Source organism: Odontesthes bonariensis, chromosome 23 (assembly GCF_027942865.1).
Source record: "Odontesthes bonariensis isolate fOdoBon6 chromosome 23, fOdoBon6.hap1, whole genome shotgun sequence".
Lineage (NCBI taxonomy): Eukaryota > Metazoa > Chordata > Actinopteri > Atheriniformes > Atherinopsidae > Odontesthes > Odontesthes bonariensis.
This window is the reverse complement of record NC_134528.1, coordinates 21,614,978-21,633,154: the sequence shown is the minus strand read 5'-3', so window position 1 is coordinate 21,633,154 and position 18,177 is coordinate 21,614,978. Positions and strand designations below refer to the sequence as shown.

The 18,177-nt window shown below is 42.9% G+C and overlaps 1 protein-coding gene across 2 annotated transcripts in view; it reads left to right on the top strand.

The window, feature by feature from the left end:
* Positions 1-18,177, top strand: part of snx29 (sorting nexin 29) — a 154,481-nt gene that overhangs the window by 9,330 nt on the left and 126,974 nt on the right. For both annotated transcript variants that reach the window (XM_075458260.1, XM_075458259.1), the window contains 6 exons: positions 203-614; positions 1,310-1,422; positions 1,628-1,724; positions 1,924-2,006; positions 6,419-6,482; positions 7,071-7,199. In XM_075458260.1, the coding sequence (XP_075314375.1) occupies positions 203-614; positions 1,310-1,422; positions 1,628-1,724; positions 1,924-2,006; positions 6,419-6,482; positions 7,071-7,199 (898 nt within the window). The remainder of the gene's footprint in view (positions 1-202; positions 615-1,309; positions 1,423-1,627; positions 1,725-1,923; positions 2,007-6,418; positions 6,483-7,070; positions 7,200-18,177) is intronic.

Here is an 18,177-nt window from a genome sequence, read left to right as displayed (position 1 = left end):
TTTTTCTTTGTGGTTCCAGGCAGGTGGTGAATCAAAAGTGTAATAAGATTAAGGTGCTGATGTGACTTGTCTAGCTTTGTTGAATTAATATTTGGAAGAAGCCAGTCCCCACATATAGAAGGTGTTGAATTGATTAGGTTCTCTAAAATCAAGGCTGGGATTGATGTTTTTGATCTGCCCTTTTCCACCCTCCTCCCTTCAGACTCGGGGCTGAGGAAAGAGCGTCGGAGAAAGAAGAAGATCACTAACATCATTTCATTTGATGACGACTTGGACGGAGGGGCTGAGGATGAGGAGGAGGGGGAGGAAGACTCCCATAAGGGGAGCACGATGAGGAAGAGCTGGACTGCTCCAGCCCAGAGCAGCGTGGAGGAAGGGGTGGACCCTTTGGAGTCGACCTTCTCCGAGTTGCCCGCCCAGAACGGCCTCGCGGAGCCGAGAATCGTCAGCTGGGTGGGGTCCCCCCACCCTTGCCGCACAAGTCCCATAGCTACCCCTCCTTTGCCTGACAGTAAGAGTATAGACAATGAGGAAGAGGAGGAAGAGGACGAGATGTACAAACCCAGAACACAAACCCAGGAGGAGGAGGAGGAGGAGAAGATCCCTACTGATCAGTAAGTTACAGAAATGTCATGAAAAGAAGCTGCTCTGACTTCTGAGAGAAGTTTGTACTGTTTTCAGGCAGAGGGAGCTTGCAAAATGAAAGCCTGAAAAGTGCTGCTATAGTTACGAGACGGAGCCATGTTTTACTTTCAGACTAATTTTAGATTTAGTTGTGAAATGCCTTGCATCTGATAACAAGGGAACAATTTCCATAATGAAATGGCATCACGGATCATTAATGTTGGCTTTAATTTTAAAGTCAAATTAGGTCATTCCTCAGAAAGTCATGTCAAAGAATATAAAACAAGGAGAAAAGTTGGCAAGTTTCAGAGCACATTACACTAATTGTATGGGCGAAAGTTTTTATTTTTTTAAAAGTATGGGTCAAGTCCACAAACGGCAAAAGACATTTCATGAGATGAGGTGAGTGAAGTGAAAGCTTCATCTTCACTGAGTCGTGTCAACACATGTTTAGATTCCGTACGACTTTCACTTTCTGACGTTATGATCACCCTGAATATGCAATGCAAGCGCATATCATGCAATCTGCTTAGAAAGCATTGAAAAAAAGTTTTATTTTTTATTTTTCTTCCCCATCCTGAATATCTATAAGTGAACTGTGGGGCAGAACTGGGCTGAAATGGTCTGATTTCGCTTGATTAAAGTAACAGCCAAACTGACTGAGAGTGACGTTGTCTTGTGCCAGGCTGGTGGTGGGCAGTCTGTCCAGTGTGTCCACATGGAGTCCCGTGCAGGCCATGGCTGACCAGAGCAGCTCAGACATCCTGATCCCCCTGAACCCTGCAGACCCTCAGCCAGGTACTAAAGCAGCCCCACAGACGATACAACGCCACCCATGCAGGGAGCAGTGAAGCCACTTCCTGATATATCTATTCTGTGACACACCGCTATTTAACCTCACGAGCGCTTTTTGTTCCACACTGCTGCTTTACAGCTCCAGTGAAGGAATCGAGTGGCCGTCAAATGAAATGCAGCTGTCACTTTCACTTGCATTTTGTTTCAGTGAGCTCCGTGGAGGACCGGGCTGCATTTCCTGTTCAGGGTGATTCGACAGAATCGGTGGAAAACTGCGAGAGCAGCAGATTACAGCTGACGTTCAAGTAAGCCATTGTTACGTTCAGGAACTGTGCACTGCCATGTGTAATATTTGGGGTGAGGGGGGGGGGCAAAATGTTCATCAGTTACAGACTGAACGGGAGAGCCTGCTCAGAGGCACGTCGTGCTGCAGCTTTGGCTATGTGTGCTAAGTGGGAGATGGAATAATTCAGAGTACTCTTCTCTTCCCTTCATTTGCTCCAGTATGGAGTACAGTCCACCAGCGCAGTCTGCTCCACTCTCCAGCGTGCTGCCAACATCTGGTCTGCCGGAGTCCATGACAGTCGGTGAGTGTGTGTGTGTGTTTTTCCGTCTGTCTGTCGCTCTTCTAGTTCTGTGTGTTTTTCAAACCTGCTCAGTGGCATGAATCATCCCGCTGAATGTGAGCCAGAATCAAAACAGCTGAATGTTTGATTTATTTATTTTTTTTCACAAGCTTTAGCCCTTGCAGTGAAACCGTGAACGTGTTGAAATTTCCAAACAAAAACAGCAAGTGTAAGGGTTCCTTACCCAGGAGGTTTGTGATGGTAATGAATCGCTTTGTGATCCTGTCTTTGTTTGGAAATTTCCACCTCGTCTGTTTCCTGCAGGGAATCGTATCAAACTTGATTATTGTTTCCATACGCCGTTGTTTTCCTTTGCAGATCTAGTGATGTAACTGCTGTGAGTGAAGTCCTGTGCCAAGAAATTGTTCATAGCTTTTCCCTGATATTTCCAGTGTGTCACATGATCCAGCAGGTGGCACTGTTGGTCCAGTGTAGGGGCACACGAATGCAATCTACTGTCTGTATGTATGGACTCTCTTTTGCTCCTTTTCAAGCATATTTTGCTTGCGAAAATACAAAAGAGAAAATAATTTTGTGCGAATGTCTTCACTTTAAATCAGATCTGTGACGTCAGATTTTTGAGCTTGACCCGCCATTGCTCCTGCCGGCCGTGTGGTTTGGAGCTCCATAGATAATCAGAGCTTAAAACCCTTTGACGCTCAGGCGGGTGCTGTTTTTTTTTTTTTTTTTTTTTTTTTTTTTGTCTGTAAGCTAGGGGAAAAGGGACAGAGAGCCAGGGAAGGAACGGTGAGCGGAGCTGCTCGTAGGCGCCATCCTCCAGTCTATTACCCCTTGATAAGAGGAGGTCAAAGGGGCAGAGAGTGAGAGAAGCGGAGATCTAAAAATGGCTGCCGTCGTGGTAGAACTGGTAGATGGATGGGCGAAAACGTGGTATACAAGAAGGTTTTGATTAGGAAAAAAAAACCCAGGTTGAAACACAGTAACCGCACATTTCGGGGTCTCTGAGCTCAAGAGCAAGAGAAAACATTTTATTCCCAACTCAGTCTCATCATCCAGGGCGAAATCCACCCGACGGAGGCAGAGATACCATCACGCATGCCTGCTTGGTTCAGTAGACCAGCATGCAGCATACCTGCAGCAGTTTTTACATTTTGACCTTAACGGCCTTGCCCCCCCCCCCCCCCCCCCCCATTGCTCCCTACTGCCCGCTCACCTAACTCAAAGCGGTGATTCTCCAGGGATTTGCATTCAGTTCTGGGAAATGCTGAAAATCATAGAAAAGGAAGAAAAGAGGATCTGACTCGCAGGAAAAATACCTGCAGTGCGCTGAAAATGACAGATTGATAATGCAAGGATTTTGCAAGGATATTTCATTGTAGATTATCCCCTTGCTCAAGTCGAACGCCATTTTCACTGTTGTTACCTGCAGCATAAACAGCGTTTCTCGCTAATGCTCGCCACTTTTATCTTCATAAGGGTATAGATTAATACAGTCTGCTTCCTCAGATGGAGCACCGACGGGGCCATGTTACCAAAAATGATTTGTGTCTAAAACTGGCAGACTTTATTGATTTAAGTCTGCAGTTCAAAAGAACAAAACAAAAATCAGCTGATTGACAGAAGCCGCCACGCGCTTGGAGGAAGAGTTGCAATATTTATTTGCAATCCGTGAACGTTCAGTGCCTCAGCAGGAAGATCTTCTGGCAGTGTTTGCCCCTTTCATGCTCTTGAGACTACAGACCCACCCGCTCGCACAGCTATCATTTACAGGAAATTGCCTTGACTTCCATTCCCACACCCAGGTTGGATTTTTGAAGCTTCGTGGGGTTAAAATGGCGTGAGAGAAGAAGAAGTGTGCAGCGGGAGCTCTCGCTTTAGTGATTTCCTTTTGGATTTGACAGCATGTGAGGCCAAGCAGCCCATTGATTGGCGAGTATGGAGTCTGTGATTCGCAAGGCGCTGATTACATGACCCAGCTCTCTGCTAACGCACCTATTATTGGAACTCTTGAGCGCGAGCGTCTGTGTTCTGGTGGCGGCACATGCGCGCTGTGAGCATCAGTCTTTTCTTCTGTGAACGGTGGCTCTTCAACATATGATCACAAAGTTGCATGCATACGATGTCCCACACACACACACACACACATGCGCACATCGTCACACTTGAGCTGTAATTTGCTCACGTCTCCCTGCCAGGACGGAGGGGGCGTCTGGTTCCACTGAAGTCCCTAATGGCCCGTCTGTGGCACCCGCTGTGAACGCGTGGTCGGACTAAAGGTCACATTTATTTCTGGCCTGCTGGTGTGGTGAATGGAGCGGCGGTGATAATAGACTTCCTCTTTTGTCCTCTCTGCTGCGCTCTTCATCACAACCCCCCCCCTCTTTGCTCGGGGCTGGAGGAGACCTACTTGTATCTAAGGCTACATCGGCGCTCTACAGAAAATGATGAAAAAAGGAGTTGCAGGAAGGTGCAGGGTAGACAAACTCCTCGTCTCACGGTTGCTATTTGGGGAAGTCCTGGTAACAGCCCAGCGAGCGGCTTTGAAACCCTCACGTGAACCTCCGGGCGTACTATATCCGTGGAGTCACGGCGCCGCCACACAACTCGGCCCAAATCTGTCCTTTTATATATCAGGGTGGAGGTAAACATCCCCCAGCATCTGTTTCACTGCTCGCACATGGATGCTTTCAAGCCTGAAAAAGATCCTCAGCATCTGCAGCTGAAGCTGTGGAGAGGCATGATGTAAATACATCCTGGTGCTTCAAGAAACTGTTTTAATCTGTCACTTATTGCTCCTGTGAACTGATTGCTCAGTCTATGAAATGTCAGAAATCTGTAAATCTGGAGTTATTTAAAACATTTTGTTTGTCTTGCACATATTGTATTGAGTTACTTATGTTACTTTATGTTAGCTTTATTTTATTTTACTTTACTACTTTCCCCCTTGTACCTTAACGGTTGAATGGCAATTTCCCTCGGGATAATTAAATCTTTTTGAATCTTGAATCTTGTCACGGGTTCCGATGACTTTGATAATCCCGCTGCATGACGTGAAATATCTCGACAGCTGCTGCCTGGATCGCTATGACATGTGGCGCACACGCCCGCCCCCCCCACCTCAGGAAAATAATGGAATAGCTTCGGTGGTCCCCGAACAGTTTGCCGAGCGTCAGGTCAAAAGTTTAATTTGGAATCAAACTGCTGATGTCTTGTTAAGAGAAGCAGAGAACTAAATACATGCTGTGCATGGACCTCATTGCAAAATCTGAAGTACTCAGCATTTCATTCTTGTCAGAGTGGGAAAGCAAACAGGATTTGATAACATATCATGCAAAAAAGGTCTCCATATATACATATTTTATAAAGGCAAACATCAATTCAGTGTATCAGTGGGTTTGTGAGAACTCGGCTTGCCTTTTTAGTTGCGTTCGCTGGCCACATTTCTGACTCGTAACACAGTCGATATAACTGGCGTTAGTTCTGAGGTATGTGCAACATATAGGGGCAGGTTTTCTTATTCTGATGAGAGTAGTAATTATTAATTAAAGTTACAAAACCCCAAAGAGAGGCAGAGAAAGCATGACTTTCTGAATTTGTATTTCTGCCGGATTGAGCGAGTTTTAAAAGTAAGATTTAAAGAAAGAAGATTTGAAACGTTCACTCATTCATAATCTGTTCTTTTTAAATATTCAAAAAATACTTAATTATTTTCTTCTTAAGAAAAAAAAAAGTAGCACCCCAAGTGGTTTGGAAAAAGTTTGGACGTTTGTTGCATTGCTGACAGTTTGAACCCATGATGTTTAATCCAGATTTATTAATCCAGTTTTGCATTTTAGGACTGCGACACATTCCCAGAGGAGTCGGGGTAGTAAAGTGTTTTTTTTTTTTTTTTTATATAAACCACTTTAAGGTGTTCTGGCATTCAAGTTATTTTGTTATGAAGTGATCCAGTTGTTGCATTGTCCCGTTCTTCCTGCAAACACATGGTTGCGTTTGCATTTTGTCTTTCAGAATTCTCCGCACATTCTGGGCACTGATCAGGGCTGCAGGCGGTTTTGTAGGCGGCATTTGTTTCTTTCAAATCTTAGTGAACTTTGTTTTTTTTCATATCGTCTGCAGTGAAATGACCGTCAATGCAAATGTGAGAATCACTGCAGAGTCTTTTGCTTTGTCCAGAAACCATTCTGTAAACTGTAGCAGCAGTCAGCTGGAAAAATCTGGTCATTTCAGATCCCTTCGTGTATGGGCCGGAGCAAAAATGCATCATTGATCTGGCAACTTTTGAGTGTTGTGCTGCTGGTGCGATTTCTGAACTTTAAAACGATGAGTTATCAGTTTATGCATCTCGCTCTGTGTTGCTGGGTGTGTACGAATCTGAAGTCTTGTCTCACGGCTGCCTCTGTCCCCTTCAGTGGAGCTGCGCCAGGCCATCGTAGCCATGATGAACAGGAAGGACGAGCTGGAGGAACAAAACACGTACGGTCCTACAAACGCACCCACTCTTAACTTTGGCTGGAAAAAGATTCTCTAAAAGTTCCCTCAGTTTGTCTTTTTTCCCTTTTTGTCTTGACACGAAATGCATTTAGTGCTGATTGAGAGAACAGTTTTTTTTTTTTTTTTTTGGTTGGTGTTTTGCTTTACATTGTAAGCTTCCAGATATTGTACAGAATTGTACTGAAAATCGGTTTAATTACATTCCTGTTAGAATGAGAGAAGAATGAAGTGTTACGTTACTGCACCTATACAGTTAATCAGGATGAATGTGAATCATCTGCCAAGCAGCATTTAGATCTTCACGATTTGCACTTAGGGGTATTAAAACAGATACAGTCACAGATTTGTGTTGATTAAGTGTTTTTGTGTCAGAGCTAAATGGGATTCAGCGTGTCAGTTAGTGCTGCTATTAAAGTGGCATTTATCTAATCTGTTGTTTATGAAAATAGCATCACCAGAATGCCAACACCGAGTCGAGGAATATGTCTAAAGGACAGGAGTTCTACATTTGAACACCATGTGATGGAAACCGGTGTTGTCTTTAATAACTCTCGTGCATGTGATCCATAGCTCTCTTCGCAGTCTTTTGGATGGAGAGATGGAGCACTCGGCAGGCCTGAGGCAGGAAACTGATTTGCTGAAGAAGAAGCTGGCAGAGCTGGAGGAGAGACATGCAGCCAAAGTCCAGGCGTTGGCCAGGTAAGATAAGCTGGGATCTACTTTCCATTCATATAGAATGTAATTCTGCTTGTAAAATTTGAAGATTGAAGATTGCCAAGAATTAAAAAAAAAAAACAAACAAAAAAAACTCTATATATATATATATATATATATATATATTTTTTTTTTTTCATTAAAAACTGACCTAATCTATTGAATCTCAGTACTGAGTAGAGGCGGAACAAAGCAGAGTCACATGACGGCCTCAATAAAGCTCGGATTCGGCATTCTTGCTCCTATTTTTGGTTAAAGGGGGAAAATGAATTGACTGTGATTTTGACAACAACTGTGTGAGCTGCAGAAGGATTAGAAAGTTTTAGCACCCTGTGGGGGAATCACTGTGAAAAATTTAAGTGAGTGCAAGATGACATGATTTCATAAAGGTGGAATTTATTTATTTATTTATTTATCTTTTAAAAGACACATTTCTTGAATATTTTAACCAGAACAAAGCAAGGTTTTGGGGTAACATGCATGTCCAATACTCAGTTGCACCCCTTCTGGCAAGGATCACAGCTTGTGAAAACCTTTTGTAGTCGGTTATAAATTCTTCACTTCTTGATTGGTTGCCCGTCTGTTGTGATGAAGAGGGAGTTGTGCCAGAAGGTGACCCTGGTCCGTCTTTGTTCCAACCCTCAGCTATGGTCACGAGATCCGGCCAGTGACTGAAAGAATGAGGCCGTGGGTTTTGGGCCACTTACTACTAGGAGGAAGCCCCGGGCAGACCCAGATCTCGCTGAAGGGATTGTATATCCCTTCTGGCCTGGGAATGCCTTGGGATCCCCAAATGAGGGGCTGGAGGGGGAAGTATGTCTGGGTGTCCCTCCTGGATCTGTTGCCTCTGCGATCCAACCTTAGATTAGTTGAAGATAGTTGGACTTTCCAGATCTGGACTTTTTTTTTTTTGCCTAGTCTTCCAGCTAAAGGCTTTCAGTTCTGTGAGAATCTTGGACTTTCTTGCATTGACTGCTTTGCTGAGGCCTGATCAGATTTCTGACTACGTTTAGGTTGGAAGGAAGGCAAAACCTTCAGCTTGCACACCCTGAGCTTATCCTTTTGTGGAATCTGATGTTTGCTTAGCATCAGTATCTTGCAGAGGAAACCATCTTTTTTTTTTTTTTCATCTTCAGAGTTTTTACAGATGGTCTGTTTGCTCTCAGGATTTGGTGACATTTATCTGAATCTATTCTTCCCTCTGCCAGTAAAACCTTCCCTGTGCCACCGGCTGTAAAACGAGCCCTAACCATGATCAGTCCACCTCCATGCTTAGCAGTTAGACCTGAGCTCATTGCAGTCAGAAAGTCATATTTTATTCTCAAACGTTGTCCAAACAATGTTTTAGATTAAAGAAATGTTTAAAGAGTTATTAGAAAAACACAAAAAATCGAGGGTTTCTGTCTTTTCTAAATTTTAGAAACAGCTGCTTGCCTTTGACTTACATCACAGTAAAGCAAATATTTTTTGCTTTTAGACAGTTGGTTGGAAACAAAAAAACCCCCAAACAATTGAAGCTCTGGTAACTATTTTCTGACTTTCTTTTGTTTGTGTCAAATTGTTGACTTGTATGTGCGGTGGAGTTGCTGAAGGTGTAAAACAATGCCGATGCTACAGATAAATGTGACTCGCTGCTCTCATTTCTGAGCTTGCTGGCTTCTGCACCTCATTGTGGTTTTGTCTTGGTTCAGTTTGAATCCATCTCGTCTGATTTAAGTAAATCCAGTTGACTAAAAAAAACCCAAAACACTGAACAAATCACATCCATCTTCTTATCCATTACACAGTGCCATGAGGGAGGGATCTGATTCTTTCTGCTGATTGAAAATGAGCTCGAACATGGAGCCAGAGCCACAAAAAAAACCCCATCTTCGGCAACAGAAGAGCAAGGAGCCTCGCAACAGATGGTCTGTCCCCCACAGAGCCCCATGTTCAGAATCACAGAGCTAGGCTGGGATTACATGGCTGTCTCGAAGGCATATGGTGATCACACAAATACTGCTTTGATTTAGGTTTTCTCTCTTCACAGCACTATCCACGGCTGATGCTGCTGAAGGATGAAAAAGACAAAAGTTACTTTTTTTCTGAAACTTTCAGATCCCAACACCGTATTGCACGGTGAATGGTTCTGCTTGAATAGACATTGCCATATTATTGATGACTGACTTATTCACGCTCATCAGTCCTGGAAATTTGTTTATTAATGGATACATATTAGGTGTTTTTTTTTCTTTCTTTTTTTTTTTTTTTTTCCTTTTCCAATCTACAGAACTGCCCTACTTGCCCATTTATGGGTTATACCTGCAGAAAAGTTCAACAAGGCAGCAACCTAATGCCAAAATCAAAGCTTTAAAACAGTAGTTCACAAACCAGTGGGTGATGACCTTTTTGCTTTTTTGTCTATAGTGGGATGTAAATCCACATATGTCAACATATAATGATTCTTACATTAGTCTTTGGAAAGTTGAGGGCTGCTTCATTTCAATCTGAGTAAGGGCCTTACATTTTAATGTTATATTTGGATGGGTGGTGGGTGGGGGTCCTGCTGTATATCAGAGTTTTGCGTGTGAGTAAGTCGGTAAGTGAGCAGCGGCTCATTTTTAGCCCGCTTCCCGTCTGCCGGTGCCTGCGTCAGCCGGAATCTATCTATGGAGGCTCGCTCATCCTCTGCCACCCCCATGCACAATCGGGCTCAAGACACACACTCGCCTTGTATACGCATGCCACTTTCTTGGATTTAGCTGCTGCTCCACTATAAAAGTACAATCGCAAGGAGAAGCTCTAAAATAAGCAGCCGACTGATGGCATCTTCCTCTAACTACAGGACCATCTGGTGCTGGAGATAAACATTAAACTTGAGCCTTGCTGCTGGCAGCAAAAGGGATTCCTGCCGGAGCCGGAGCACATGTGTCTCGATGAACTCTACGGCCGTTAAGTTCTTTGACTCGTTGTCAGTTAACGAACAAACCAGCGGTCCACCCAGGTGTTGATAACTGGCATCCGCTTCACCAGTACTGAAAAATGAAATTGCAAAGAATTATGGCATGGCTGCCAGTAGCCTCTTTCACTGAATGATGCTGACAGCTTTCAGCTCTCTTTCAGTGGCTTGCTGCTCCTTCAGGAGTATTTATAGCCGCTATTGATTGAGGCAGCTTTGGCTAAGAAGGCAAAGCAGCACTTGAGATTTAGCGGCAGACAAAAGAATAGAATATGCGTGTTTGGTTGTGTAAAAGTGCCCACTCTGTGCCATGGTCACTGGCATCCACATTTTTAAGAGAACCATTATTAAGCCATTATTTTGAAGATCCAACAGCTGCTGCACTGTCCTGTCCAAATAACAATCGGCTTTGGCGTTCTCTACACACTGATCAATCCTAGATGGTTGCTTGACTTCCTGCAGGAGGCTACTATGTGAACACGGACTTGCTGGGGCTTTCTGTTCAGGCTGCTGAGGGAATGACTAATCTCCCATCTAAAGGGCTCAGGGACTGACTGAGGACTCGGGGCACACGGCCAATAAGCTGTCAAAGCTGAGGTGACGCAGTCCACTTTCAGGGAAACTGCAGGTGGTTAATTATTGGGATAAAACCAAGTATTTATGGTGCGTGCAAGGAAATAAAAAACAACGAGCATGAATGGGAGAAAGTTTCCTATGACACGTGTCCTCCAATTCTCGAACCTACGAGTGGATTAAACTAGATGTGCAGATTTGACACGCGTACACCCACATGATATTAGCACGAAGGAAGTTGAGTTTTCTGCCTGAGCAAAGCTGCTGCTGTCTTTAGGTGGTGTAGCGGTAATTACTGTGATTATATGTAAAACTGGCACAGCTTCAGGTAGGTATGAGGCCCGATCAGAAGCTACACGGCAGCCTTAATAACAGACAAGATGGGTGTTATAGCATTTACCCAATGTTTGCTTTAGCTCTGCAGGCTGAAAACTTCTCCTAAAATTTGTAAATCCAAGCGGTGAATAAGTGGAGGTATGTTTAGGCCCAGCAGCAAATAAAGCACAGTTCATTTGACCAGACATTCTGAGAGCACCTCTTTAGATCTACTTTTCTCATTTAGATCTTACTGCTCATAATGTGTTGGCCAGTCATGATAACACGGCTATCTTTGCACATCTACAGTTTATATTATACAATTAGCAAAATTGCAAAATCACGGTAACGGACATATTAATGCTGTAATCCCCTTAATTTATGGGTTCGGTCTTACTGGTGCAAAAAAAAAGATGTCTTCGTTAACCTACAGCTGTTCCTCTTTGGTAGACTGCATGTACCAAACAGAAGTGGATCAGCACCACATCAATGTGTGCTTAATGCAGCCAACCGGCATCGAGGCATCGGCTGAGAAAAGTTATAGCTCCAACATAAGCTGCATCCCAAACATTAACAATGCTATTTACTTACCAGTTCAAAAGAAAAAGTTACAAGTTCTGCCTAATTGTAGCAAAGATATGAAAGATATGCAATTCTGTTGATATCTGTAGTAGAACGTTTGATGTTTTAAACCTTTTTTTTTATTTTTATTAAAACCACCCTTGACACAGAAGTGTTGCAGTTTGCAGCAATCCTACCGATTGTTTCATACCATATCTAAATGATCATGACACGATGTCATTTGAAAATTGTTTTCAAACTAAATTTCATTTGAAAGATTTTGACTTGGGACTATATGATCGGGTGAGAACTGAGAACCTTTAATTACAGACTTTAGAAGTTAGTATGTGCAGGTGCTGAAAATGTTCTTGCTGAGGTGACTGTATCAGGCACAATGTGCGTTCTCTCACTGCATCTCACAGCGCCAACTGTTTTTGCGTGTGCTTCAACTTCACACGCAAAAAATGGAAGATATTCCAGAAAAATGCTCTGAATTCTGTTTATTGGTTGGCCCAGTTTGCACGGAGAAGTGCAGTTGTCCCAATACTAGCATTTCAAGCTTGATGCTGACACCAGAGGAAAAATCTTGACACATAGTACCATTTTCGATACTATGGAGGGTAAAATAAAAAATTTGGAGGCATGAAACGTTCTGATAAACAACTCAAGACTAACTTGGTCCCTTTTTCCACTTGCAGCACTATTGGTCCGAACTGAAAGTAGGAGCATTGCATGATGCTGTTGTTTCTATCACAAGCGTTTGAATGTTTTTGAAAGGCCACTATAGCCGCTTTCGGACTGTAGGAACCTTTGGCAGTTCTAATAACCTTTTAATCCGCGGGGCCGTTTTCTCCCGTGTTCGGACATACAGGAACTCGGGGCTTTCTCCCTTAGTTCCTATAACTATTTAGCTCCTTCTCCGAGGTCGGGTCTTTTCATAGTTCTATAGAACTATTCTAACGGAGGTGTGTGGTGGTCGGTAGCTACGCCCCATGTCATGCTATCACGGCTGAAATGTCTCCTCATATGACACAGACACAACCGGCGGGTGTTCAATAAGTTAAACTTACACTTTGTCTCCTTTGTCTGCGGCGCTCTGCTCTCCTTTCTTCCTTCATGAAATAAAAAAGTATTGTCTCCTGACTCTCTCTGTGAGCTTTTCCAGCCTCGATATTAGACGCCTGATGTGATTGTCCATGATTAATATCACCATCGTGCAGACCATGAACACGGTGGCCTCCCCACTCTCCATATTAGCTTCTTGGTGGTGTTTTTTCTACTCTCATTACTTTTACCGTTTTGTTTTGTGTTTGAATGTAGTGCTAAACGGCTAACGGCTAACACGTCACTGAAGCAGACGGCTGCGCGCGGCGCATCAGTCCCTATCAGGTCCCGACTCATGTGCGAATGCAGACTGAAACAGTTCCGCTGGGGAAGGATAGTTATCAGAACGAAATTCGAGGAGGGTAGTTCTGATAACTACTTTCTTAGAACTGTCTGTCCGAAAGCGGCTTATGCCTAAACCAACGGGTATTTTGACTCTTTTGTATTCTCAAGAAGACCTCAGAAAATGGTCAAATTGTTAAACATGAAAAGGGCATAATATGTCACCTTTGAATAACTCGGAAGCACCGTGTTTAGCATTGCATATCCATATAGGCAGGCATGCTGCGGATGTAATAGACGTCATTGTTGATGGTCACAGGAAGAAGAAAAAACTGCTTTCTTGCAATTGTTAACAATGCAAGATTTAATTAGTTTAAATATAAAAACAAATCTGTCCACACTGCTTTTCGTTTAGTTACAGTACTGTGGGTGCTTATGGTAACGATCATTCAGTCAGAGAAATGAGGTCTCTTTAAAAGTAAATGTCCAAACCCAAAATGGCCCTCCTCAGACTGTCTAACCCCCCAAAAAAGCATTTCTTCGTGGGTAGTGGGTGAAACGCACACAAACTCGCTCAGCCATTTCTTGTTCCCCTTTTTAGACATCAGTTGGCAGAGTGGACAGAAGGCCTCTCGCAGCAGGATGGCGGCCAGTCGAGTGGGCTCGAGCCAGGAAGTGGCCTCTCGTCACGGGGAGAGGGGGCGTTGGGACAGGCGGACACATAGGCACCCACACAGGCACTCGCACACACAAAAGAAACGGGAGCAGAAGCCTTTTTCTGAACTGGCAAAGCTGCCGTTCTCCAGGCAGTCTGGCATGGCTGCCTTACAAAGTAGCAGGGAAGAGCGGCTGTGAAGTTGTGTTAATTTGTTAGGGGCGTTTAGGCTCGCTTTTCTTCCTTTGAGAAGTCGGTTATGTCACTTGGCCTAAGGGGGGGGGCCATCTTGCTTCAAGCCCGGTGCAGGACCCAATAATGTTGTTGTGCGTGTATGTGTGCGTCAAGAGATTTCTTTTTCTTTCAGAGAGGTGGAGCAGTAAATTGCACTCATGAGCATCACCCAGTCGCTGAGCAGTCTGTCCCTAAAGGCATCTTTGCACCTCTCATTTACAACCTCAAAACAAAAGCAGACCTTACCTGAAGAACAGCCAATTTATCTCTGTTTACTGCACATTAAGATGACTTCAGAGCACAGGGATAGTTAAGGGAAGTGGTGGAAGAAAAAAAAAAAAAATCACTCCAGGGCCTCAATTCAACTTCAGTAATTACTGTGTAGTTTTAGCTTCAGCTTTTCACTTTTTCTTTCGTTCCATATTTATTTTTTATTTTTTACCCATTTCCTAATAGTCTCCCACAGCATTTGCTTTATACAAAAAAACACACACATTCTCATACTTTCTATTTGTCACCAACTCTCTGTTTCAAACAAAACATTTACAGTTTCTTTATCTCTCAAACACACAGTTTTGTGTTCTTTCACCATCTCCTTCATTTGCACACAAAACAGCAGCAGCTTCTTTATATCTTTTTCTAAGGCGCAGAGCTTTTCTTTGTCTCGCTGTTTCTTTCACACGCGCGTCTTTCATGAATCGCGTGCACACTTTTTCCATCTTTCTCACTTGCGTCCTATTTGAAGATGAGGTGACTCGAAGAATTTTATCAGCCCCAATGGTTTGAAAGGGCTTATCCCCTGAGCTAGTCATACTGGCCCAGTTTTGCAGTTTTTGAATTGCGTTTATAGAAGATAAGAATAATAAAAGGTGAATGGAAAATGTGAAAAACAAATAAGGAAAAAAACTTGTTTGTCCACTTAGTGGAAAAAAAACTTCCACTAAGTGGGGGAAAAAAGCATATTTGCTCGCAGAGTGTTGTTTTAAACAAAAAGCATGAGGAAATTAGTAACTGACCCGATAAAGGCTACTTTCACACATGCACCGGAATCCTGGTGCACACCTGAAGCGGAGATTTTCCATCATATTTGCAACGATCTAGCAATTAAAGGTATCGTGTGGGATTTAGTTGCATCTTCTAATCATGGTTGCAGATTGTTCTCATCCAACACGTTTGAGAAAATATGATGGCTGTCAGCAGGACTCATTCTGTTTTGTGTTTATCTTCATCTTTGACCTTTGAGTCTGAATAATGTTGGACTCTCATGAACACCGAAGGTGTCGGTTGAGCCAGGGTTGAATCTCAAACTCTGCATCATTTTGTTGTTATCACCAAGCACTGATTCGGTGCGAAATTGTGATACCCGACAACACATCGGGGAGAGTTGGCATTACATTTCACTTCAACCCATTCCTTTTGCTGGCGACATTTTGATTGGTTTTCAGAGCTATCCACCTCGGCCTCCCTTTCTGCTCTCTTTCCGATGCACTCCCACATAGACACAACTGTACCGCCACTTTTTACCCCGGGCACACGAGCACCCATCTCTGAGTTTTTCATCTTGCAGTCTCGTCATTATAGCTCCACTTGAAAGACGCAGTAGTAGTGCTATCTCCACGTGAACATTTGAGCATAGATTGTCTGTCCACATCGCTTTGAAATTCTCAGACCACAGGCTGTGAAAATACAGGTGCATGAAATCCATATTGCTTTGTACAGACAAACACGGCAGGATTTCTGTTGCAGCGTGGAGTGATTGTCAATCCAGCTTTTTCCAGACTTTTTCCAGTCACATTTTAAAGTGTCATTGGGGTATACGCTGAACCCCCTACGTTAACTGCACGGGCTGAAAAATCCTTGTACTGCACGTGTTTGTGTGTGCGCATGGGTGAATGTGGCTTGTAGCTTAAAAGTGCTTTGAATGGTCAGCAACACCAGAATGGCACTATAGAAATGCTGTCTATTTACTATTGACATGAACTTCAAACTCAGTAATCTGAACACAAATAGCCACAAAGGTCTATCAAAACAAGAAAGTTTAGTTTAATTTAAATAGTCCTCTCTTTAAAAAGAAAAGATTTGTCTTCACTTGTTTTTTTTTTTCTCACTACAAACAGTTATTTTCACACCACCGTACATCAAATCAATGCTGAAATTTAGAAGTTTGGGCTATAGATTTTACATGTGAAATTTACATTTGTTGCTGCAGAGACGCTAAAGAACCAAAAAGGTTCAGCTGGGTTTAGGCACAGGTAGAAATTGAACCAGCCCCAAAACTAAATGCTTCAGTCCCAGTTCTTAATTATCGTAAAAGTGAACGACTACTGAAATGTTTGGATAAAACTTTTGGCTGGTGGCTTAAACTTGGGCCACGAAGGCCAGTCCATGACGTACAATTCAACAGGGACTGGTGCAGGATAAAAGAAGAGTTTTACATTTCGTTCTATTACCACATAGGGAATGGAAAAATAGAAACGTCATGACAGGGATGAGTGGAAAGGGGACAAACTGATTATTTGCTGATATGGAAGCATGGAGTATAGAGGTCTCCTGTCAGTTTTTTGCAGGTTTATTGGACATTTGTGAGGAAAAGACGAGAAATGCTGTGCTTTGATTTTTGCATGCAGCAGCCTGAACTGCTGTACGACCTGAGGGAACCTGCCAAATGCAGAACACGGAGGATGTATCACTCCTCTAGGTTTGGTTCTGAAAATTGGATTTGAAAATGTGCCATGCTGTCAGAGTGTTGCTGCCTCAACCTGCAGGACAACTTATTCAGTCTATCCCACAGATGGCTGCTGACTTACCAGATGCCTGTGTGCACTTCCCTCTGAAGTGTTTCTATTGTTAGGGTTATATTTCGTTATAAAACGATACCATGTTAAGAATATTATCCTGTTTTTATTGTACTGATATCATTTTTGATACTGTTTAATAAATGCAAAGATCTTACCAGGTGGAGTCTCACACATTATCAGATCAAATTTTCCTCCACTGCAAATTGTCTAATTTATTCAAGGCTGATTAAACTGAAATTGGAATGGCTCCCAAAACTTGAGCCATTAATTACAATCTAGGCCGATGTGCCTGATGACCAATAATTCTCTTATCAGAGCAGCGCGTGACTGAGAATGATACAGTGTACCAAGCGAGGGAAAAATTGTTTTAGTCTGACCAAAATAAGACATTTGAAATGCTTGTAAGCCGGTTAGTCCGGCCAAAATCATGTGAAATCGAGCCACTAAAGCTGGACTAACAAGCCCAGATAATGTGGTTGGGGATCAAATAACATGTACCCTCAGCTGGATCCTATTTAAATTTTTTTTAAATTTTTTAACCAGATGGCTATATGCACCAGAAATAGTGATTGATTTTAAAAATCAGCCCATTAAGAATGTGCCAGTCGCTGAAAGCGTTTTCAGACTGTCGCTCTGCTCTAATAAAATTCAGCTTTTATAACTGTATCATCTGACAAATTCAGCATTCAAGTAACTTTAAAGGCAACACCGGTGCTGTGAATTCAGCTATACTTGCTTACACCATGATCTACCCCAGGAAAAACTGAGAAGCAGCAGAATGCCTCAAACATACTTTAGTCAATAACTCGATCCACCTCCTGTGCATGTGCACTACGACTAGGACGGGAAGCCGAGCTTTAACCATAGCTTGACATGCTTAAGGCAATATTTTTTTGAAAAACATTTGGTTTGTTCTTCAAGCAGTTCTTCTTCTGTCTTAAATAATGGAAAAAGCAAGCACATTACATCAGCTGTAAAGCACTTCGGTGATCAATAATTCAATAAAGTGTGTTCATTATCAGGCTTTTGCAACCTGAAAAAAAAAAAAAAAGAAACCCTCAAGCACGGGCACATTATGTACTGTTTGCTTGGAGAATCGTGCAGCCAATTTTCTCTGCTGTGGATTCACAGAAGATTTATTCAAGAAAAAGCAGAGGAGTTCTTAAGTAAGTGAACTATCTACAGGCAGCATTCTGAACTTTTGTCGGCCCATTAATACGTGTCGAAACTAGAAGCTCGCGGTGGTATGAGAGTAGTCTCTAAATCCTGAGAGTTTAAACGGGTTTAAAAAGATGGATCTTGGGAGGTATAAAGATTTTACCCAGTATTCCATACCAGCTGAAGAGGAACATTTACGGATCAATGACCCAGTCTGCCCAGGCTTTGTAAGCTTCTGGAGAATTGATTTGATCATGTTGTAATGCTACAAATGTAAACACTGTGCGTTAAGTAATTGTACATAGTATGAGAGCACATGACTGACTTTCCGACATTTGGCATTTT